Here is a 23,047-nt window from a genome sequence, read left to right as displayed (position 1 = left end):
ACAACAAAATGATCAAAAACTTTTCCCCAGGATGATAAGATGCTGTTCGGTGTAGTAAATCCTGTCGGGGGGGCACAAAAGCGCTCTCCGGGTATCTCCTCACATTTTTCATCACAAAGTAATATTATCCCGTTGTTGCGATGCACGTAACTGAGTGCAGTATCCAAGATGTGGGTATTTCACGATAAAATGCGTTTCGGCCGCGAAGATAAAGTTGTTATAATTGTGAAACCCAAGCGAACCCACGCGCCGTTCTAGCCCCGCCCTCTCTTCCCATTTCATCCAATAGTAGCGCCCATTTCCTACCATATGACTTCTCTGCTATACCATTCTTTTATAGTTTAATGTAAATTTGTCCCTGAAAATCGGTAATTATTAATACCACTACGATAGATAGATAGATAGATAGATAGATAGATAGATAGATAGATACTAACCCTCACAATTTGTCCCGTAAGTTTTAGCATCAACAAATAAACCACTTTATTATCATTATCACTATTATTGTATATATACATACATATGCATATTATATTACACATTATTATTATTACTATTATTACATTAATAATACACTTCTTCAATCATTGTTTTTCATCAGTTTGAAAATGTGATTCTACATTTTCATCTGATAGAATCATATTTCTAATGGCTATAGAGACGATTATTTAAAAATTTTTTGTCCTTTGCAGTTATTTGCAGATATCTGGGATGTGTGTTATGTAAATCACACCTTCGTTGGTTGCAGTTCCCGATATTATTCTATTTAAAAGGAGAAGCTGAAATAAATTTTGCCCTTTAATATGGTGTCAAACTCCAGTCCTCAAGGGCTCTGTCCTGCAGGTTTTAGATGTGCCACAGGTACAAAACACGGGACTAAAATGGCTTAATTACCTCCTTCTTGTGTATATAAGTTCCCCAGAGCCTTGCTAATGACCTAATTATTCTATTCAGGTATTCAGTAGAGGCACAGCTAAAAGTTGCAGGGCAGTGGCCCTCCAGGACTGGAGTTCGACACATGTGACACCTCTATTTTCATTCATGCCGTTTATGATGACTTCTTATTAGCAGGCACGTGTTAATTCTCTTTAAACAAACCACTACGAAAGTGTGAGTCTTTTTGTCTTGAGTTTATGTCTTCTTGTGTTTTTTTTTAAAAAAAATTTGAATAATAACTATTTATTATTATTATCATTTAGTTCATAAAGTTCAGTAACGAAGAAATGCAATTTGCAAATAATTTCCTAAACCACTGAATGTAAATAAATAAAATGACTTTTTTTTTGCGTGACGTAGCAAGTCATCATGATGTGGGCGTGGCTTAGAATTGTCAACATCCCGGTGACATAACTAGTATCTCCAAAATGGCGACGGGGGACCACAGAGAAGGTTAGCAACTGTTCTAGTTGGGATTACTGTTAGTTCTAAATGATTTATTGATTCTTTTTCTATAAAAACCTAGTGTTGGAAATGGAATATATCTTTCAAACACAGTAAAAACAAACCCGTATCACACCGGGAGCTATTCGCTATATACCTAGCTAATATTAGCTTTGTAACTCCTAATAAAAAAACACGTATGAACTGAGCAGTTGAGTTTAGGGTCAGTAACAGCCTAAAATATACATTTCCTGTGGTTAACAACACAGCAGGACAGGACGACCCAGAGAGCGAAGATGAGGTCTATGAGGTGGTGGACCTCACAGAGTACGCCCGGAGGCACCAGTGGTGGAGTCGAGTGTTTGGGAACAACTCCGGGCCGATTGCTGAGAAATATTCCGTGGCCACCCAGATCATGATGGGAGGGGTGACTGGCTGGTAAGGACACTGTGAATCGACTAAAACAGAATCTCTATGCAGTTATTTCCCATCAGTTAAACGATTAAGTCTACGATAATATCACTTTAAATGTTCTCGATTACATACAATGTCTTGCAAAAGTTCTACCTATTGAAAATGTTAATATTTATCCAGATAACAAAATCTAAGTATATGTATATATATCAATTTCATGTGATAGGCAAACATAAAGTAGGATGCAATCTTAAATTTGAAGAAAAAAAAAGAATGTAGTTTTTCTGTATTTAAAACTAGCTCCTGTTATTCTGTTACATGTCAATAAAATACAGTTTGTACTGAACACTTGGTCTATTGCATCAAATTATAATAAAATCTAGTCAAACTTATTGTCATATGACAAAAATATTGAGACTTTCAAAGAAAATGACCGCTTCTGCAACCTGTCCAGGTGTGCTGGCTATGTTTTCCAAAGAGTCGGGAAGATAGCGGCAACTGCCATTGGTGGAGGATTCCTTCTTTTACAGGTAAAGGCATGGAAACGATGCTTAAATGCTGCCCTTTGCTTAAAATAAAAAACCAAAACGTTGCCTCATCCTTTGGAATACTAAATTGAAAAGTGAAGAGTATTGCTCAACAGAAAGAGGAGCTTTGTGTGTGATGGCTCTGGGTGGACATGAGCCATCTGGGTGCATACACAGCATTGCATTCATATTGGTTCTTTTTTTTCCATCTGTTGAAGCAATCTGTTATATTTCACATTGAGATAAACATCTGGTTATGATTTATTCCTCCTGCAGATTGCTAACCACAGTGGTTACGTGCAGGTGGACTGGAAAAAGGTGGAGAAGGACGTAAACAAAGCAAAAAAGCACCTGAAGAAGAAAGCAAACAAAGCAGCCCCTGAAATAAACACATTCATTGAGGAGGTAAAGGTACCTGGAACAAAGCTTGCTCTTTTTCTACCCCCTTTTTTTTAAATTCAATCATGCTGATGTCATTTATCCTTTTCAAAGTTTATTAAAATAAGAATTAAATGTGGTGTTGATCTGAAACAAAGCAGTGCCCTCTAGTGTTAGGTTAGAACAGCTACATCAAAATGTTTCCTGATTGAGGAAGTTTTCTTTTTTTGCCTCATTCTCCTGCAGGCCACAGATTTTATAAAGAGGAACATCGTCCTGTCCAGCGGGTTTGTTGGTGGCTTCTTTTTGGGACTGGCATCGTAAAGCTGCAGCTCACACATTACCCTGCCATCTACTGTGAATCTTATCACTACATTTCTCTCCATAGTTTACCTCTTTGCCCCATGTGTCTCATTTATCACATACTGAAGTGAGAGTAGGGGTTCTGCTATATATGTAAGCATGATCTGTTGCGACAGTGGCATTCCTGCTTTATCCAAGTGTTTTCTTTTCCTTTTAGATACTGAAATGGACCGCTGTGAGTGTCATTGTAAATATTTCGATTCTCATCAGAACTGTACATATTTCATACACTAGGAGTGGCCAAACTCTCAACTAATCCCAAGAATTACCTTTTTTTATGTTGCTGGAATATTAGAAAAGTTAGTTTTCTCAAAGAATTGTGCATTTTCGCACCAAACGGGATGATCAAAATGCTTTTTAAAATGACTGGATGGTCATTGGCTGAACTGTAATAATGACCAGACTGTAGATCAAAAACAAAATGAAAGTGTCTGGTTACTCAAAAGCAGCAACTTTGACTCGTGAGCCTCTTGTTGTAGTGGTTGTGAGTCCCTTGGCGTTTGTGTAGGAATAAAAGTGTCGTTACATTATTTACAGCAGTCAAACTCTACTCTTAAGTTGCTTGAATTTTATTTTTGCCTTTTTCGTATAAGTGCAATAAGCTATATCATCATTTGTTCTTGAAGATGTTGCTAAATCTTCAACAGGTGTTTTTTGCTGTTTGTTTTTATTTGACATGATTTTGATAACCCTGTTTGCATTTCATTTGTGTCTTTTTGGAATAAATATGCTTGAATTTGTTGAAATTCAGTTTTCTTAAAGTTTGCTCTTTCATCAGGAGATTTACATATGCCTCTCATTAGAAAATATTTGATTAGTAGAAGAAAAAACATGCTTACACATTATTTCAAAGTTCATTATCACACAACTATTATGATCTATAGAAAATACATTGAAATATCAACTAATATATGGCTCCTCTTCAGAGCGAGTTCAGTTCAAGTCAGAAGTTCAACTCAGCAAGAATGCGTTTCATTTTAGGTTTGGAAGCTATTTTAGTGTGTTATATTAGAACATATTGACACAAACACACGGAGAAACAAATGGGAGGATGGACGGACAAGATGAAGTGATGACAAAAAAATAAAAAACTGATTTAAACCTGAACACAAGAAATAAAGTTTGAAAATGTCGACTTTTTCCTACACTTATTTTTCTAAACAAGTCTGTACATTTCACATTCTGTACAAAATGAAACACAATCATTTTTGCTTTTATTCATATCAAGTTACAAATAAAGTAGAATATTCACTGTATTTACAAAAAGGTGCAAAACTGAGGGAGGTGTGTATCTGAAACACCGTTAAGGTTCAGCATCACTCGTCATAATTGTGAGCAAAATGAATTTCACTGATGGTGCAAGTCCAAAAAAATAATGTCTGGGTTCACTTACATTTGAATTAAAGCGGAAACTAAAAAAAACAAACCTATAGTCTGTTTTTTTTCTGATGGCTGCTCAGTGTCACAGCTAGATGGGCATTTTCAGGAGGGCACATTCGGTGAGCAGGCTGAAGATGCTGATCAGATATCTGCTACTGGAAATCTGAAATAAAAGAACAAAAAGGAAAACATTTGCTTCAAATAGTGTAGCGCACATACATTGCAAGTCAGGATGCCTGAAATTCAGCATCACCCCTAATTGGTCAATATAGTGGCGAAAAATACGTACTGAACATGTCAGCGTTTTTCCTATCTAGAAAATTTTCACGAGGTGTAACGAGTCAAAAAATCCAGAACAAATAAAGGGTACAAATATTCCATTAATTAGTTGAGAAAGCCAAGAAACCAGTTGAACTATTATTTTTTAGAGAGAAATCCTGCTTTCAACCACTGCACATATACACACTATGTCAGTACAGTACCTTTATCTTGCCATTGAGTTTGGCTGATCCCAGTGCAGAGGACACTTGGTTCAGTTCCCCAGCTGAAAGGTCCACCCTGAAGTGTCTGTAAAAGTGGCTCATGAGTCCCTGCATGAACCTTGTCACCTCCGAGAAGTCGATACACACTTCATCCTCTGCCCCCCTGCTCTTCTCTGCCAAACTCTCCCTCGTGCTTCTCCACAGGTCCAGCGCGTCGTCAGAGTCGACCGTGTAAGTCACCTGTAGCGGTGGCACGACTGGGAGAGTCCAAATCATTTTCAACTTCTGGATGTTGGTTTCCATATGACAGTTGGTCCATAAGGCAGCAAGCCACTGCAGAGTGGTTTGGTTGATGTCGAGAGGACCAAAGCAGCAGTCAAAGCTTGTCTGTAACCAAGATTTAACCAAAGAGGACAGGCCCTCGGCCCCTTTGCTGCAAAAGAGAGGTAGGCAGGTAAAATCCTTCGGAAGCGACTGAAGGTATTCGGGGTTACCGTTGATGCAGGATAACCACCCACTCCAAACAGTCTTTGGTGGATCTTCCTGCCTTGCAAGCATTGGCTTTGACTGTACCTTTAAAAGAAAAAGAGACAAGATGACGAAATGCAACCGAAAACGGCTGGAAAACCCTCCACGTCCAAGTCCTGTCACTACCTGGATGAGGACAGTCTCAGGGTCATCATTCGTCTCTGCCAGCCCCTGCAGCAYGGAGAACAAGACTTTGTAGGTGTTCTGCAGCCCCCCCACCTCCACCGCCAGGCCCTGCTGTTTCTCTGCAGCAATGAACGCAGAGAGCTGCCGGGCATAGGTCTTCAGCTGGGTGTGTCTGAACTGGTAGAGAGGAGTGACGTACGACAGCTGCCACTCCGTTTTCACCAGCAACGCCAGGTGCTCTGGCTTCACTTTTTCCTTTGAAATCAATAAAACATGGTCATCATTCCATGACTTTCGAAACAAACAGAACCATCCAACCAAGTGAAAGCCAGATGCAACTCACAGTGATGTTTTGAGACCTTGGAGCTTTCCTGCTGATGTTCATTCTTCGTGCGGTCAGTGCCGGCGTCAGACTGAGCCCCGATGCAACGCCGAAGCAGGTGCGGATTGACCGCCGGTAGCTCTGACTTTTGCTCCTCCTCTTTACAACACCGCTGTGAGGAGTCCTGAAGAGCAAAAATAGATGCAGGACATTTAATTTTTTTCAGAACATAGACTTTACAGACAGATAAAACATCTTGCTTATTCACACTTTGGGTTGCAATATGTTCTTTGTGCAAACTTGAATTCTTATACTTACTTTGGAAGTCAACTAGCTTCTGGCTTAATTCTGACAACTGTTCTTGGCAGATTAGGTAGATCATAGATCATAATGTGTGTGTGTGTGTGTGTGTGGGGGCAAAGCAAATAAATTGAATTTAATTAAGAAAATTTACCAGCTTTCCAATCAATCAATCAAATTTTATTTGTATAGCACATTTCAGCAGCAAGGCATTTCAAGGTGCTTTACATAATTAAATGAAAAAAACAAACAAACAAAAAAACAGTATGTGGCATTAATAAATATATGAAAAGTAAAGATAAAAACATTGAAGACATCAAAACCCACACTCTAATCCTAATTTAGCCATAAGCAACTCTAAACAGTCTCTAAATTGAGATTTAAAGGCACCCAGTGTTTCAGCTGTTTTACAGTTTTCTGGGAGTTTGTTCCAAATTTGTGGTGCATAGAAACTGAATGCTGCTTCTCCTCGTTTGGTTCTGGTTCTGGGGATGCAGAGCAGACCAGAACCAGAAGATCTGAGGGGTCTAGACGGTTGGTACAGCCACTAAATTTAAGGTCCATTCCAGCCCTCAGATTATGTGTGATTAGTTTGCCTCTGAACAATTTGTAATTCCCAACTGATTAAAGGCCTAGTATCCATTCATCCATCCATTTTCTTACACCCTTGTCCCTCAGTGGGGTCGGGAGAGGTGCTGGTGCCCATCTCCAGCTAGCGTACCGGGCGAGAGGCGGGGTACACTGGACAGGTCGCCAGTCTGTCGCAGGGCCACACAGAGACACACAACCATGCACACACACACACTCACACCTAGGGGCAATTTAGAGAGGCCAATTAACCTGACAGTCATGTTTTTGGACTGTGGGAGGAAACCGGAGTACCCGGAGAAAACCCACACATGCACAGGGAGAACATGCAAACTCCATGCAGAAAGACCGGGGCCGGGAATCGAACCCAGAACCTTCTTGCTGCAAGACAACAGCTCTACCAACTGCGCCACTGTGCAGCCCTAAAGGCCTAGTAGTATATTAAAATTCTACATTTGAATAAATGCTTGCATTACTTTGCATTTATCCAAAAGATAATTTTAGTGATCATAACTGCCCTCTAACAGAAAATTTAAGTCTGATGTAATGTCACAGCACAAAAATTTGAGTGTCTTTTTTACAGTGGATGTAATTATATGGCTTAACTATATATTGACCCTATGTTATCTCGACTTTTTTAGAATTTGAGAAAGCCACAATAAAAACCTATGCACAAATTGCATTTAAAAAACGCGCATGTTGACAGCTAATATAGCTATGCCAACAGTGAATAGATGAAAACGTCTGACAACCACTGTCTGTAGAAGCCGTAGCTCTTCCAGAGTCTTATCGGAAAATTGTGTTATAAATATCTGAGGAAGAAAAGTCGAAGTTAAAGTGATTCCGCTATGGCATAAAATATTGTTGCCCAAAGCAAATGAAAGCGAGAATAAAGTGATGTGAAAACTCAAATCTGTTATCGTACTCTGTTGGATTTAAATGTTATAGTCAATGGAGATTAATAAAAGACACCCAAAACATTCAAAATAGCACCTCAAGCAAAATAAGTGGTGAGCCATTAAGCTAGCTGGACGCCCCCTGAGGAAGGAGTCCCACAGAGAAAGCTGAAAAATCGACAGATTTAATGTCGTTTATTAAATTAGCACCCCCAATAAAAAGTGCAGATATTATTGAAAAACTGTACCTTTCACGAGACCCCTCCATGCTCTGTTTACCGACCAAAGCTCAGAGGAAAATAACAAACAGTAACAAAAACCGGAAACTAATCTTTTTCTTCTTCTTTTTTTTTTTTTAAGGCGGTTGGCAAGCAACGCATTGACGTGCACCGGAAACTAATTTTGAACAACGCGCGGTCTTCTTCTTCTTCTTCGTCTTCCAGCATTCCAGCGGTTCGCATTCAGGTTACCGGCGTATTACTGCCATCTACTGCTCAGTCGGTACGAGTACGTTCGCAATGCTATTCAAAATCACGACTTCCCGTTTAACTTCTTACATTGTCACATTGCAATAAAAGTAGGTAGAATAAAAAATCAGTAAGATGTGCTCATGTAAGGGCAGCGCTACTTTAACATACTTTAAACTCAGTAAAAGTAGCCGTCCAAAATACTAAAACTAAAATTAAAAAAAATTCATGCGTATAATGTGACAAAAAGGTGACAAGGTGAATATATAGGCATTGAATCAGTCGGGCACAACTTCACAGCTAGAATTTATTGAAACAGTTGACCAAAAAGATAATCTACTTCCTGCAAGAAAAACATTAAATGTCGGGGTGCAGGTACTTGTATTCCTTTAAGTTTATTTTAATCTAGGGGCTCTCCATACTCTCCATCTTTGCGCCTGTATGTGAATTGAAGTGTGTGCATATTTTATAGCTCCCTTTCACACGAAACTATGTTGCCATAGAAACAGGGCTCTTTTCTCTCCACCCCCCATGCCTTTTCTCATTTTTCATCTTCATTAGACTTTATTTTGATTCTCATCCATCTGCTTTGGCCGTACTTATTGTTTCTAGTTCCACATGTGCACTGTTCATGTGTTTGTGTATTTCTATGTTTTCTGACTGACTGAGCATTGAATGGAGGGATATTGAGCAGCAGACAGCATGATGACCACATCAACAGCCAATCAAATGGTTTGTACAAGCTGGTGGGTTCAACCAATGGTGGAAGCCTGAGGAGGATGTGTGAGGAGGGATGCAGAACTATGGAAACTGCAGAACATACTCCAAATACACAGCACCATCTAGTGGCAAGCAATATCCTTGTTCATTCCCATCTGTGTCTCTCCAAACAATAAATAGCGAGGCAAACAGAGCTGTTTTGATGATCCCCAGTACTTTTAGGAAATATCCCGCGGACTTATGACACAAAAAATGTACTTCATGGAAGGTTTCTTGGAGTTACATTTAGAGTAAAACTAAAAGTACTTAAGAAAAGAAACATTACACAGTTAAGTCATGTGTATTTGTATAGCCATTTCAGCAACAAGACAGTTGAAAGTCCTTTAAATTATAAAAAAAACATCATACTATCATCAATTATAAAATAAGCAATAAACATTTCATTTTGTCAAGTGCCATAATCAAAACCATCAAGTACACATCAAATATGTTAATCAATGTTCCAGTTACTGCAATCAATTGAGAGCAGGAGATAAATATATTTTTTAACTCCTGCACTTGAGGAATAATCTAAATGTTTGTGTCAAATGTGAAAGCAGATTTGGCTTTTGGTTAAAGGACCATGTAGACCTTGTGAGCAACCCAGGCAAATCTAGATTTCAAGTGTTTTCTTTAAGAAAAAGTTAAGCAGAGTGTGAAAAAAAATCCAGTTTCTTTCCCCAATAACTAATTGCAGAATGGATCCATGTGCTTGTCCATTGTCTTGTTTTTTTTGCTGGTCAAAGAGCCTATAAAAATATCTGAAGTAAATTGACAAGAAAAAGTTGTATTTATCCTTTCATAAGGGTAAACAAACATTCCCATGAGTCTTATTCACTGCAGGCTTTGCAAAAAGTCTCTAAAACAATCCAGAATCTTATATCGGGGTGTAAGAATAAGGAATAAATGGAATGCTTTAACCAAGTATTATGTAAGGAAAAAAATCTGTGCAGAATATTCGCTGGAGAGCCCTACAGTCCTTTTGGAATTTTTGCTATTTTTAATAAATTTTAGTACATTTGCTAAACACTCCACCAAAAAATGTAAAATTATATATACATTTCATTCTTATAAAGTGGTATTTGCATGTAGAATTTTGAGTAAAGAGACATGTTGGGGGAATGAGTAACTGATTTTAATCCTTAAGGAAATTTGTGGGTATGTTTTCTCTCTCATTATCATGGCAAATAGAAATAATTTAGGTAATTCTGACTTAAAACAAGAGAAATTTGCTCTCTTTTAACTTCAGACAGTGAAGGGATAAAAGGTGCATGTCTTTTTATTCAGAGTATGTACACTTCTGGTTTCAACTATATGCATATGCTAATGGCAGCTACAAATATTTTTATTTGACTTAATTGTAGACCCCTCATGCAGAACATGTCAGGTTTCACAGAGATATCCGTGACACTGATTGGGCCCGCTACCCCAGTATTGGAAACCTACGTTTTGAGGCATGTCTCTGATGACCCATGGGAATTTGGGAATCACTGACATTTCTGCTTATACCTCATTTTTGTCCAAGTGCAGACAATATCCGTTTAATTATTCAGCAAGTAGCCATAATGTGTGAAAATGGCTATGATTGACAGAAAATATAATTACGAGCGTAACACGGAGTCTGTTAAAATGATGGTGATAAGAAGGGGAAAGGCTGACGTAAGGTGATGAGATTTTGCTGGTTGACGCCTGCGCGGGATACACTGACTGGAACCATTGGAGAGATTAGCAAGAAACTGTGAATGTAATGCGCCACAACAGGAAGCCATATTGGCTCAACTTAGGCTAAAAAACGTGTGTGGGCCTTTTTTTTTCTTCGTGGCCATTTTGGCTCTGGAAAGACCACTTGTCTGGTCGACAGAGGGAGGAGTCTGGCATTTCTGGAAGTCGGAAAAAAAAAACAGCCAGGCAAAGCCAGTCAGCATCTTAGGAAGCGTAAAACCCGAGAGCAACGAGTGGGTTTTTTTCACGGTACAATTTTAATATTCTCCAGCACAAGCGGTCTATGCAACAGAGAAGGCTATGGACATGGTCGCGAACGGCTTCGATTTGGGCTCGGGAAGTTGAAGCACACTGCAGCCCGAGCTCATAGCGTTTTTTCGGTGGGGATAAGCCATCTGTGATACACCAACCGGTGATTCTGTCGACTGCTAGCTCGCGTTAACCTAGCTTGCTAACCCTTCTCGAGAGTCCCGTTAGCTTGCGGCGAAAGGCAGCATCTTAGGTCGGAGCACGGGACGTGTCTGTGGATGCTGCTGTGGGTGCAATAATCTCCGCCAGTGGGGTACACACCCGAGGCAATGCTAAAAGGGGTGTTTTTCTTCCAACGAGCGAGGAAATCTCCACGCCCTGGGGTCTCGTCTGTGGTTACGGCTTAGCCAGCCCACCAGGAGCGGAGCTCGGGAGAAGGTGGGGCCGAAGACTGACAGCCTGGGTCGCCAGCTAAATGCGGCTAACCGGCTAATTCGGTTTATTTTAGAGGCTATTTGTGTTCTCGTTTATTTTTGTTTTTTTAGGGGTTTGAGTTAGCAGCTGCGTGTTTTCCCGGCACAGCAGTAACCTCACTTGACAAAGAAATTAAGCTGACATTGATTACTTCCAAACCCCGGTGGGTGGGATTTCTTCTGGAGAGCATCCCAGCTTACCTAGATGACCATGGCGGACGACGACGTGCTGTTCGAGGATGTGTACGAGCTTTGCGAGGTGATCGGCAAGTGAGTATTTTTATGTTCACATAGATTGCAGTCATATTGACACGTTCACCACATCTGTTTGAAACATGCTGATGTCTTGGCGCACAGGTATACTAGGCGAAAGGTTAATTGAACGGGTAGGGTTGGATTTATACCATCTTCACTGGTTTTAAAGCTACCACAGAAGGGTGTATTTTCTTAGCCATTAATTGACACACGCTGACTGTGTAAACACATATGAGAAGCAAAAATTCAAAGTTTGTGTAAAGCACATGTATAAAAACTTTCTATTTCTGCTCTATGCATATTTGGGTCAATGACATCACAAGAGGCACATACTTTAGAATAGGAAAGAGTGAGTGTGTGCTTCTGCTAAGCCTTGTGTAATTTTTTTACTATATTCTGCTTGGATCCGCATAAATTATTTACTAATACAGTGGCACTGCATACAGTTTGAGTTACAACTACTTTAGCTTACCCAAGCAACTTTTTGTCTCAATCTTCCCTATTGTGTTGACCCATATGCTTACACACACACACACACACACACACACACACACACATATATAAGTTTGACTCAAAATGATAGCAACTTTCTTTTGTTGCAAAATATTAGTTGCAAAAGACTAGTATCTTGATTCGCAAACAATTCCTGCTTGTTTTACAGTTGACAAACGATGTTCAAAGTGGGTTTGATTGATTTTACAGGAAAGTCTGCTCAGTAGTTTAAATTTGAATGCACACAAAAAGGCCAAGGGGTGAATAATGTTCCATGCAGGAAGAGGAGTTTACAAGTCTAAATTGGATCATTAGTCTGATAAGATCTTGACTTGCTAGTTCATCCTCTGCAGTATATGTTTTTCTATTTTTGCTTGCACCCTGTTGCCATTTATTGCTTTTAATGAGGTACACACACTTTTTTTTTCTTTGTAAGTTTACGCATGAAGTGCAACTAACAGGTTACCTTTTTCAGTTTTCTGAGCCCAAAGCAGCCTTTTGTGCATTTCTCCACACAGTCTTGAATAACCCTGAACAGACAAGCCCTTAAATGAGCAGTTTTCTGTCTGTTTGGCAAGTAAAGTAATACGAAACTGTCTCTCCTCTATTTGCTGCTCACTGCTGGTCAGATGGCTGAAAGAAGGCAGCTATGCTTTCCCTCTCAATTACATGAAATGCAATTTTTGCTGCTTGGAAATATTTCCAGCACCTCTGGAAATGGGCAGAACTCAAGAAGATGGTAATTAGCGGTGACTGATTAATCTTCTATTATTAGCTTGCTATATTTGATACTTGCTAAATTATTCGGTGCAGTAAGCACTGGAAAAGTATCTCTAAATTTAGTTGATAAAATAACGAATAATTGCAACGCTAAAAAAATTGTAGTCACGATTTAGGAGTAAATGTTTAAAATTAAAACAAGACACTCAATCATGTTCTAAAGTTTGATTAACTTATGTTGAAATTATGGTGTGTTTTTTTTTTTTGCAAGCTTATCTCATAGTCTAAGCTGCATTCCTCAAGGGCCAGAGTCCTGCAACTTTTACATGTCTCTCTGCTTCAGCACACCTAGCTCCAATTTTAGCTCATTAGCAGAACTCTGTAGAGCCTGACTGCATGCTAGTGAGGCAGTTTAGCCGTTTAATTCAAGCGTGTACCACAAGGAACACATCTAGAAGTTGCAGGTCTCTGGCTCTCCAGGAATGCAGTTTGTGACCACTGACGTAGAGCTATCAAGTTTTGCCTCTAGTTCTGTCCCTACAGTTTTACAACCTGAAAATTGCATATTTCTATTTTCCCCCCCACAAAAGAGAAACCAAAAAGTTTAAAATTGATTTCATGCTTTTTATGTAAGGAAAAATATCAGTTTTTCCAGCTTTATTCCCGATGACCAATTGCTGAATTTGTCTACCGCTACCCTGTCTTTGCAGGTCAAAGACTGTAAAAAATATCTAATGTAAATTGACAATAAATTCTTTTATTTATGGTTTAATAAGGGTAAACTATGGATTGAGAAAATTTATTGTCGAGGCTAAATAACTAGATCTTCCAGGACTCTTTTATTGATAATGTGGCACAAGAGGAGATGAGGCACTACTTTTCTGGGTCATTTGAGAAGATAATAACTTCTGCATTTGGTGCACCATATCAGAACTTTATACTGCACTGTATAAAACCATAAACTGCATTACATTATTGTTTTTTGTCCACAGGGGTAAGGGAATGAGCTTATTATTTCCCGACAAGAGGCTAAAAACCTTTAATTTTCTCTGTAAATTAGAAAAAAATGCATCCAAAACTCCTAATCTGAACATGAAAATAACACAGAATGAACAAAACAACAGAAATATCAATCACACTTACAAGTTGCTCTTAGAATCCCAAACAAAAGAATGATGTGTTTTTAAAGAGGCGACTTAATTTAGAGTTTTTAGTGTTGAATTTGTCAGCAGAAAGGAGGAACAGGGATGGAGGCAGCATTTAATAAAAGAGGTTGAGGGTACTGAAACCGGAAATGAATGTTTTTGTTCCGTTTCCTCCTGCAAGCATTGAGGGGTTCGGAAACGTCTCGCTCTAGATTTGAGGGCCGTGAAAAGGTTATCAAAAAGACAAACCTGCACTTTTCTCAACTGGATCCAAAGACTTCATCTTATCTTGAATGTTTGAAATTAGTCAAACTAGTCTCATCACTTTTATTAAATGCTAACCATGGATGCAACAAAGAGTTATGTTTATAATCAGTTATTCTGTCAATTAATTGATTGATCAAAAAAAGGCACAGATTTTTCATTTGATCAGTTAAGGTTTTTTTTTTTTTTTTTTACAATATATAAATTAAAAGATGCATTTTAACAAATAATTCCATTTTAAATAAGAACATTTTATTGCTTGAAATGCAATAACAGGATTTTATGTGTGTGTGTATTTTATTTTTTTTTTACAGAATTTGAACTAAGTGACGAGGAGTTCTGGGTAGAACATATTTACAAAGAACTTAAAAAAATTTAAAATCCAAATATATGTATTTTTATACAGTTTTGGCTTAATTACGGCGATTTATTATTTCAGCAAATTGCCTTTTTTCTGGGTCTGAATGCTCCAGTTACTGATTAAACGATAACTAAATTAGTTGACAATTATTTTGATAATCGATTAATCGTTTCAACTTTAATGCTAAGATCTCAATATCCTGGCAGTAGAGACGATATTCCATGGCAACATGTCCTAGCACTGCTAATCCAGCTCAGCTGCTTTTGCCCCTGTGTGGTTAGAAAGTCACGTAGAGAGACGTTTGAGTCTCTGTTGTCTCGCCTTCCTGTTTATTTGATTGTTAGACTCTCGTGTGATGCTTTCAGTTTCTTATGCATCTCTACAGTTGAGTAAATTCATCTGATTAAACAAGTTAAAGGTAGTACAAGACAATGGCGTCGAGGACTAGAGCCCTGTATAAAACTCTCTGTTTTGCATATTTCAGTGCTAGTAGTTGAAATTTGTCGTTTCGACTGATCAATATGTACATAATATCTGCATAACCAGCTGAATGTCATCCAGGTGTTGTTACACAGTCCAGAACAATCAGTAGAGGAGGAGGCTGTGTCGTCATCTGAGGGCCATTTGAAGCTTTGACTACAAAAAGTGAAATGTCAGATTAATGTCAAAGAAAAGAGCAGAAGATCCCTCTTATCCACTCAGTTCTCCTTTGGTGGATCAAGTGTGTTGAGCCCACAGAGTCTCGGGATGTGTTCCGGCTAGGAGGAGGGGATCACTTTTCCTCAGCAGAGTTGGGGGGAAGCTGAGGGAGATCAATGGAGACAAGTGGAGCTGGGAATGTGATGGCCCCGAGGCTACGGATATAAATAATGCTGGGAGACACTGCAGCACTCCGCCTCGTTTTTATCCCGGGTTTTATTGACGCCGCCTATAGGTGGATGTTACGGCAGGCGGAAAACGCTTAAAATGAAGCCAAATCTCCCAGTATTGGCATCTTGTTTTGTCTAACGAGATTCCTAGTTCCGAGACTCATCAAGTATAGATTAGGGCTGAAACGAGTAATCAGATTAATTGTGATTAATCGATTTACTAAAATAATCAACTAATTTGCTAATTTATTGTTAACTAAACAGACTTAAAAAAACAACATTTGCTGAAAGAACAAAACACTCAGAGAACCTCTCTTAATGTTAATCAATAATGCAAAAATTAATCAAGGAATCTATAAATTGTCAAGAATTCACTAAAATTCAATAAAACTTTATTGAATTTTAGACAATAAATGTTTTTCCTTATTTAAAAATGGAATTGAATTATTTGGTTATTTGCATCTTGTATTTCTAATATTGTATTTAAAATTGTGGTTAAATAAAGAATATGCAGAATGTGGCAATTAAAAAAAAAAAAATCAGATTGTCCGAATAATCGATTAGTGAAACAATCAATAGTTGCAGCCCTACTGTAAATGAGATTAGGAGTACAACATTCACCACATGCTTATTTTGAGACTTCAGCTACAGTGTTTGAAAGGCTTTGGGGTAATTTAATCAGTTTTGTCTGTAATGATTGTGTTTGAATTGGGCTTTGCTTGTCGAGAAGCACTATTAGAGTCTTTATTTCCGCCCTGCGGCGCTCATTACTGCCAACAGTATTACGCTGTGTGACTCAATCCAACCCAATGAAGTGATCAGTCCCCTGGCTTATTGTGAGCTGGATGATAATAATAAAGTTTCTTGTGAATATTCGAGATCCTTAAAATCTCATTGTCTTGTAATCGTAGCAGCGGTGGCATTTTCTCATCAAAAACCACTTTTTTGGAGTCAGGAGAATGTCCAAGTAGTAAAATTGGAGAGGCGTCCATTCCCCATTTGGCCACGCAGACACCTCCGTCTGCTGAGGCGTGTACAGCTGCAATTCCTGCTTAGATCAATAAGGGATCGCATTACTGTCTGGGTCATGTAGCCTTCCGCTTCGCAGGGGAACAAATCAACACAAACCCTCCTGCTTAAGCAAATAAATCAGGTTCTGCTTTTCTTTCTTCGGCTTGACATACTTGCATATGAACAGTTTAGTAGAGATCACAAATTCAACAATTTGGACAGTTATTTGCAAAAGGTTGCCCTTGATGCAAATTATGCTACGTTTATCAGCTGCTCAGACTGGAGCTTTGTCCAATGTTGCTTTTAAAAAGTCATAAATATCCCCTCAAATTTTCCAAACTAGCTCTTGCATTACATTTTGTTTTATTACTTTTCTCTTCAAATTTATTTGAGAATTGCATTGCTTTTGTTTGTTTGTTTTTGTTTGTATGTATGAGTTGAAGCTTTGACTGAGGAATTTACATTTCTTAATAAAGGAATAAAAGCCATGATGCTGAGAAGCAATAAGGAATTTCAGTATTTGGCCTGTAGCTGTTCTAGCACTTTCTACATCGTGTAGGAAGGTGCTGGAGTTAGTGAACCAAGGTGTGAAGATACTTGAGTCACAAAAAACGCTAAGTTAAGAAGACAAAGTTGATGGCTAAATGAAGTAATTGTCAGTGGTCAAGTCCTAAAATAAGCTAACTTTTAGCAGAAATCTTGTGAGAAACTACAGGAAAAATTTTTGGATTTTTTTTGCTGCCATTTATTCAAAAAAAAGTTTTTTTCTTTTAAAATAGGACTACATAAGAAAATGATTTGGATGTAATAATTTTTTTCCCCCGTGAAGCAGACAAGTGATGCAATCCAAGCAGCAGGCTGCCACCTCGGCCTGATGTTTGCCGACTGCTGCTGTCGGTGGGATGTGGGTGTTTTTTTTTTTTTTTTTTGCGTGAGCCCACCAAGTGCAGCTGCAGTGATGTCAGTAATGGCATGTGTTCCCCCCACCCCGCTGCCTCTTCCCCCAAACACTCACTCCTTAGGCTCGTTTCTGCACACGTCTGTGCTTCCATCTTTGCAAGGACCCTTGGCTTCATGGCTCTATGAGGCTTGGGTGTTTGGATAATTTATTTATTCCAAATGATGTGATGAGAAATACCGCTTTATTTAATGGTTTAAATCAACCCAGGTTTGAAATTAAGTTTTGATTCATGGGCCGTCAGGAGAGAAGAGATGGCTGCAGGAGAAGCTGACAGGTTCATCCTCGATTATGGTTATAGTGTTTATTAATATGCTGACAGGGTTTCCTGTGTGGTCTGGGACAATTATGGGGATTTTACTTCAGGAGGAAAAAATAAAATGATCAGCATTCACTATTCCATTGTCTAAATCTTTGGCTTTTTCTACTTGGTGTCCACCTCTCCTTCCTTTCTCAACTTTCTTCCTTCCTTGTTTCCTCTTTGTTCCTACCTTGTTTCCCTCCCTTAGTCTCTTCTTGTATCCTTTCCTATCTTATTTTGTCTTTGTGCCATTCCTTCCTTCTTTCTTTCTACCAGTCCTTGTGACCTTTCCTCCTTCTGTCTTTCTTCTTTGTGTCCCACCTTGTTTCTTTCGCTCTTTTTTGCTGTCCTTCCACAGTCTGTTTTTTTTATCCATGCTTCCCTTCCATCCCTGCCTCCTATCCTTTCATGTGTCCTTTTTTGTTGCTTCTCTTTTTCTTTTTCTGTAACTTCCTTCCTAATCTTTTTTCTCCTATTTCTTCTTGTGCCCTTATTTCCAGCCTTTTTTCATCTCCTTTCTTCCTCACTCCCTGGTTTTTCTTTCACGTTTAAGGCTTACCTTTTTTCTTGGTACTATTGCATCCTTTTTTTTTCCGTCTATGAGTTTCCATTATGAAAACTTTATCTCACTTGGCGCAATGTGTAAACATCATTAGCAGGATCAGACCCTGAGTTTACTGAAAACATTGTTTATTGTCGGATACATTTTCAGAAGCAAATGTTGAAGCTATGAGACAAATTATGTTTACAACATTGCTGCAGCTGCTTAGACAAGTTAATCTCGTGTTGGAGCAGGAAGGTAAGGCTGTCCTGCTTTTGGGAATAAGTGTGTTTTGTTGTAAATCCAGTTTGGAATCCCTCATGCACCCTCCTCCCCGTCAAACACCTCCCAGCTCTTTAAGAATAACAACGGGTAAACACAGCTGCTACAGCACATAAACCCAGGAGGGCAAAGGTCAGGAGGAGGTCGGGTTCTCCTCGGGATTCCTGCTGACTTTGAGGGAAACCACGTTGTTTTCCAGACGAGCATCCAGATGCTGCCTGTGCTTGTTTTGGTGGTTTGATCATCACAGCAGATGTGAACAAATCCACTGTTGCTCTCACACACTCAGGTTTTCACTCACAAATCCCTTATTTTAGGTTTCAGTTCAGAAGTGTTGCAAAGTGTTGTCACTCTGCTTTTTTTTTTTGTTAAGAAGTATGTATCAAAAAAAGCAAATTCTGTTTTGAATAAAGCCAAATACTATTTGCATTCCTCACCGTCCAGGGTGTGCATCTGATATTCTGTGTAGGCGCCATTTACCACTTCCGCTGATATAAGCAGGCGTTTGGTGCTGGGATAAAATACATTTCTAAAGAAATTCATTGGAGTAGTTTCATTGCTGCTTGTTTACATAGTGAGAAGTTAATGACTGAATCTATTTGACAGGTTGTCTCTGATCTGCTGCCGCTGGCAGAAACCTTTTGCCCTCCGTTTAACTCTAAAACACTTCAACTGACTGCTAAGGGATGCATTTTCCCCCCTGACCGTACTGATAAATTGTCCGGTTAGCTATAATATTGTTGTTTTAAGATCATTTTCAATCTTAATGACAAAATTATGCAAGTTTGCCCACTCAAAGACCAACAAACTTTAATTTTGTAAAGAACACATCATACTTGAACTGGAAAACATTTAAATACCTAAAATAAAACATGTCAAGCAAAAACAAATAAAATGGATTATGAAGTCTCTGTAAAAATATAAACCATCAGAATGGAAATTATTGATCTCAATTTATGCAATTAATTTAATTGTTGCAACAGACTGTTGCAATAAGCAAAGCTGTGGTTATTCCTGCTGCTTATGCACTCCACACTTTTTCCTTCCACTAAACTTTCCATGCATACATTTTGATGAAGAACTTAAGTTTGTTTTTGTCTCCTACAATCTGCCATTGTAAGATGCAACAGATGATTAGTGGTGCCAAACCACGGATTTGATAAACGTCGTTGTTGAAATCAGAACTTTAATGGATCTCAATTTGCTCAGTAATTTCCTTGATGAATCTTTTGGGGAAGTATTGCCATTTCAACAGGTAATGAAGCTGATCTGGATGATTAATTATGAGTTTAGCAGGAGATTCCTGCTTGGTTTTGTGCCAGGATTGCTCTCCATCCATCTTCCTGTCGACTTCCCGAAGGAAAAGCATCCGAATGCTTGAAACCCACGTTACAATGTCTCCTGCCTTGGAAAAAGACTATGTGGGAAAAGTCTTACTCGCGCCGGTCTCTGTAATAAAGCTTTTATTTTAGACTTTACAGCTGCTCTGCACTATAATTCCCACTGGCACAAGCGCTGGAGGCTACGTAGCGTAGCTAACCGCGCTGCGAACGACCCGGAGTGTTCTCAGAGACAACCCGCCGTGTGTGTGTGTGTGTCTGTGTTTTTACGTGGGATAGCTACACGCCACCATGTGTGACTTTGACTAATTTGGGCCGTTTGTGTTGCAGGGGTCCCTTCAGCGTGGTGAGGCGCTGCATCAACAGGGACACGGGCCAACAGTTCGCCGTGAAGATCGTGGATGTGGCCAGCTTCACCTCTAGCCCTGGCCTCAGCACGGAAGGTGAGAAAACCAGCAGGAACGACTCCACGGTCGCTCAAGTTTAAGGAATACTTCCAATCAGAAAGGAAAACTTCAAACGGACTCTCTGGAATGATTTAACAAAGAATAATTGTAAATTATTCCCTGCGCTGTTGCGTAAACTCACCCACCTGCCTCTCCTTGTGGGCTAAAACAACAGTTGGGAGCAATCCACAAATACTCCTTGGCTCTGATATCAAACACAACGACCCACAGAGAGCGTATAATCGTATTTTCACAGAAATAAATCAAGCAGAACGTCCCACAGATGAGGTTTATGTCGAAACGTTCGCTTTTGTGCAACGCAACGCGTTTCGCTGCGCAGGTTTGTCAACGAGGGAGATTAAAGCTGAGATCAGAGGTGCGTGTGTGCGTGTTGGTGGCAGCGTTGGCATCCATCATGTGCCATCTGCGACGCCCCAGCCAGAGATGAGCCCTACAGCCAGTAACAGCAAGACAAGGAAATGAACTAAGGGAGCTGACGTGGAAAAGGTTCACGATGAATGAATTCACCTGCAATTTCCTACTTAAAATACAGATTATTTGACCAACTTCAGCCTGGTTTGATTCACTCGAATGTTTGATTAGTTGGATGTTTTCTATCTCTGATTAATTTGATAGATGTAGATGTAAAAATTCTTAAAGGTGATGAATTGAGATTATTTTTCTTTTTGCTTCAGTTCTCTCTCCTTTTGGGTTCAGATGTGGTTTCCAAGCTGTTTGATCTGCTTTCAACAGACCAGAGATTATTTCATCAGGTAGTTTGTTTAATTCAGGCAGGTGTGAAAGCTCGACCGAACTCTAGTTGTGGACGAGCACAGGAAAATTGTGATCCGGTTGAAAATATAGCTCTTAGTTTATTTAGAGTTGAACCTAGAAGCGGTTTGCTTCCAGTGGGAAAGAAACAATCTGTCCCACAAACCACAAAGAGAAGCTAACAACTCCAATATGTATAAATTAAAGATGTGTGTGTGTGGGATCTAAAAGCTTTAAAATGCTCTCTCTGGGTCTGTATAAATATAGAAGGACATTGTAGTCCCTCCCCATCTGTCTTTTTTCATCTAACTCAAATTTAGTAATCGATTAATCATGAACTCTGGAGTGTACAAACTCAGAAAATGCCATTTGCTGAAAGAACAACATCCTCAGATGGGTAATTAAGCCTAAACTGTACCAAAAATATAAAAATTTTTCATTTCCTATAAAAAAAAATATCCTGTAGATATGTTTTATGTGTTTCTGATATTGAATAAGAAGAGGCTTAAGTGATTTATGTTAAAAATCAGCAGAATGTGGCTTTTATCAATACTAAAACAGTTGTTGTTTGCAGCCCTAATACAAACAGGAATTGGAGATTGGTGATTGTGTGATTAAATGTTAAACCGGTTTGCCATAGTCACCTGCTGCAATTGGCTGACCAGGCGGTTTGGTCATCATTCAGTAAAGCAGCGGATCCTTCATGTAGTCCTATATATGAAACATTCATTAAAGGCCATGATTGAAGCTTTTACTGTAAATCTATTATTGCTTTATTCTTCATATCAGCAGAAGAAACGGCCAGATTGTCAGCTGTGTCAAAATAAAGTTCAAAGTGAACATTACGTAACAGTCTGGCCGAACCATCCGTGGAAGATTTGGAACGGGGCCAGAGGACGGCATCGGTTCCTTTCAGAGCGCTCCAGGCCCCGCGCGGACATTAGGCCACATTGTCGCTCTCGACAACGAATAATCAATGAGACGGCTAAGGATGAGCGTAGAGAGGAGGGGAAGGGAATAATGGAAGAAAAGGGGCTCTGTAGTTGTGGGGTGGGGGAACACAGTTTCTCTGTCTGTTGCATAACGTCGCTGCTCCGTCACGACACAAACAGCCAGGAAGTGGAGTGTGTAAATGGGGGGTTTTATGGACTCAACAGGAGCACATTGTCAGATTGTTATTGCAGTTTCAATCTGTCATAACCGCTTCACTCAATGAAATGTCATTTATCGCCCTCTGGTGGTGACGTAGGGCAGTGGCAGATCTGTTGAGGTGGACTATCTGATGAAAGCAAAACTTTTATTATACATCTTTCCAGCCTTTAATCTCAGCTTTTATAGTAAGACTAACAATTGAAGTGAACTTTAATCTTTAATTTCTCTCTCCCAGATCTGAAGCGAGAGGCCAGCATCTGCCACATGCTCAAGCACCCCCACATCGTGGAGCTGCTGGAGACCTACAGCTCTGACGGCATGCTCTACATGGTCTTTGAATTGTAAGGGTTCACTTTAACCTAAACTCTGACGACGCAGTGGACAGCTTTTTAAAAAACCCTAATAGATCCGTATCTTATATGATCTATTAGGGTTATAATCGCAGTTTACTAATTTGTATTTGTAAATTCAAAATACTGTACACTAACATGTACAGTACAGTTAGTGAGACTGTACTGTACATGTATGAGTCATTAACTCATACATGTACAGTACATGTACATGTATGAGTACATGTACAGTACATGTACTGTACATGTACTGCCAGGCTTATAATACCGCCAGGTATTATAAGCCTGGCGGCACGCCATGCTTTACTAGCCCACCGCCAGGCTAAGCTTTGCTTGTTTATGTTTCTAGGAAAAAAAAGAAAAAAAAACGTAAAAATCTTTTTTTTTAAATTTATTTATTAATTTTTTTTACCCGGGCTGCAAGCATCTCTTTTG

At 39.2% G+C, this 23,047-nt stretch overlaps 3 protein-coding genes across 20 annotated transcripts in view; 2 read left to right on the top strand and 1 right to left on the bottom strand.

Moving 5' to 3' along the window:
- Position 1: 1 nt before the first annotated feature.
- Positions 2–3,812, top strand: LOC103475814 (FUN14 domain-containing protein 1). Of its 5 annotated transcripts, none has more exons than XM_008427730.1 (5): positions 2–91; positions 1,650–1,818; positions 2,249–2,324; positions 2,625–2,732; positions 2,946–3,812. In XM_008427730.1, exons 1-5 carry the CDS (start codon positions 40–42, stop codon positions 3,021–3,023), a joined length of 483 nt encoding a protein of 160 aa, XP_008425952.1. In that variant the 5' UTR covers positions 2–39; the 3' UTR covers positions 3,024–3,812. The 5 variants fall into 5 exon arrangements, with proteins under 5 accessions (XP_008425952.1, XP_017157812.1, XP_008425932.1 ...); XM_017302323.1 differs by having other exon boundaries at positions 2,598–2,726; XM_008427710.1 differs by having other exon boundaries at positions 2,598–2,732.
- Positions 3,813–4,254: 442 nt separating this feature from the next.
- cenpl (centromere protein L) lies at positions 4,255–8,063 on the bottom strand. The gene is made up of 5 exons (XM_008427743.2): positions 7,933–8,063; positions 5,922–6,084; positions 5,579–5,833; positions 4,925–5,497; positions 4,255–4,605 (listed from the first exon to the last, which is right to left on the bottom strand). Exons 1-5 carry the CDS (start codon positions 7,950–7,952, stop codon positions 4,531–4,533), a joined length of 1,086 nt encoding a protein of 361 aa, XP_008425965.1. The 5' UTR covers positions 7,953–8,063; the 3' UTR covers positions 4,255–4,530.
- Positions 8,064–10,658: 2,595 nt separating this feature from the next.
- Positions 10,659–23,047, top strand: part of LOC103475843 (peripheral plasma membrane protein CASK) — a 35,689-nt gene continuing 23,300 nt past the window's right edge. For 6 of the 14 annotated variants that reach the window (XM_008427873.2, XM_008427865.2, XM_008427848.2 and 3 more), the window contains exons 1-3: positions 10,662–11,624; positions 20,224–20,336; positions 22,498–22,603. In XM_008427873.2, coding sequence (XP_008426095.1) covers positions 11,560–11,624; positions 20,224–20,336; positions 22,498–22,603 — 284 coding nt within the window. In that variant the 5' untranslated portion in view covers positions 10,662–11,559. Of the gene's footprint in view, positions 11,625–20,223; positions 20,337–22,497; positions 22,604–23,047 lie in introns of all 14 variants that reach the window. The other 8 variants (XM_008427799.2, XM_008427781.2, XM_008427821.2 and 5 more) reach the window with 4 other exon arrangements.

This window comes from Poecilia reticulata, linkage group LG2 (assembly GCF_000633615.1).
Source record: "Poecilia reticulata strain Guanapo linkage group LG2, Guppy_female_1.0+MT, whole genome shotgun sequence".
Classification (NCBI taxonomy): domain Eukaryota; kingdom Metazoa; phylum Chordata; class Actinopteri; order Cyprinodontiformes; family Poeciliidae; genus Poecilia; species Poecilia reticulata.
The sequence above is the reverse complement of the archived record's forward strand: the minus strand, read 5'-3'. Positions and strand labels throughout refer to the sequence as shown.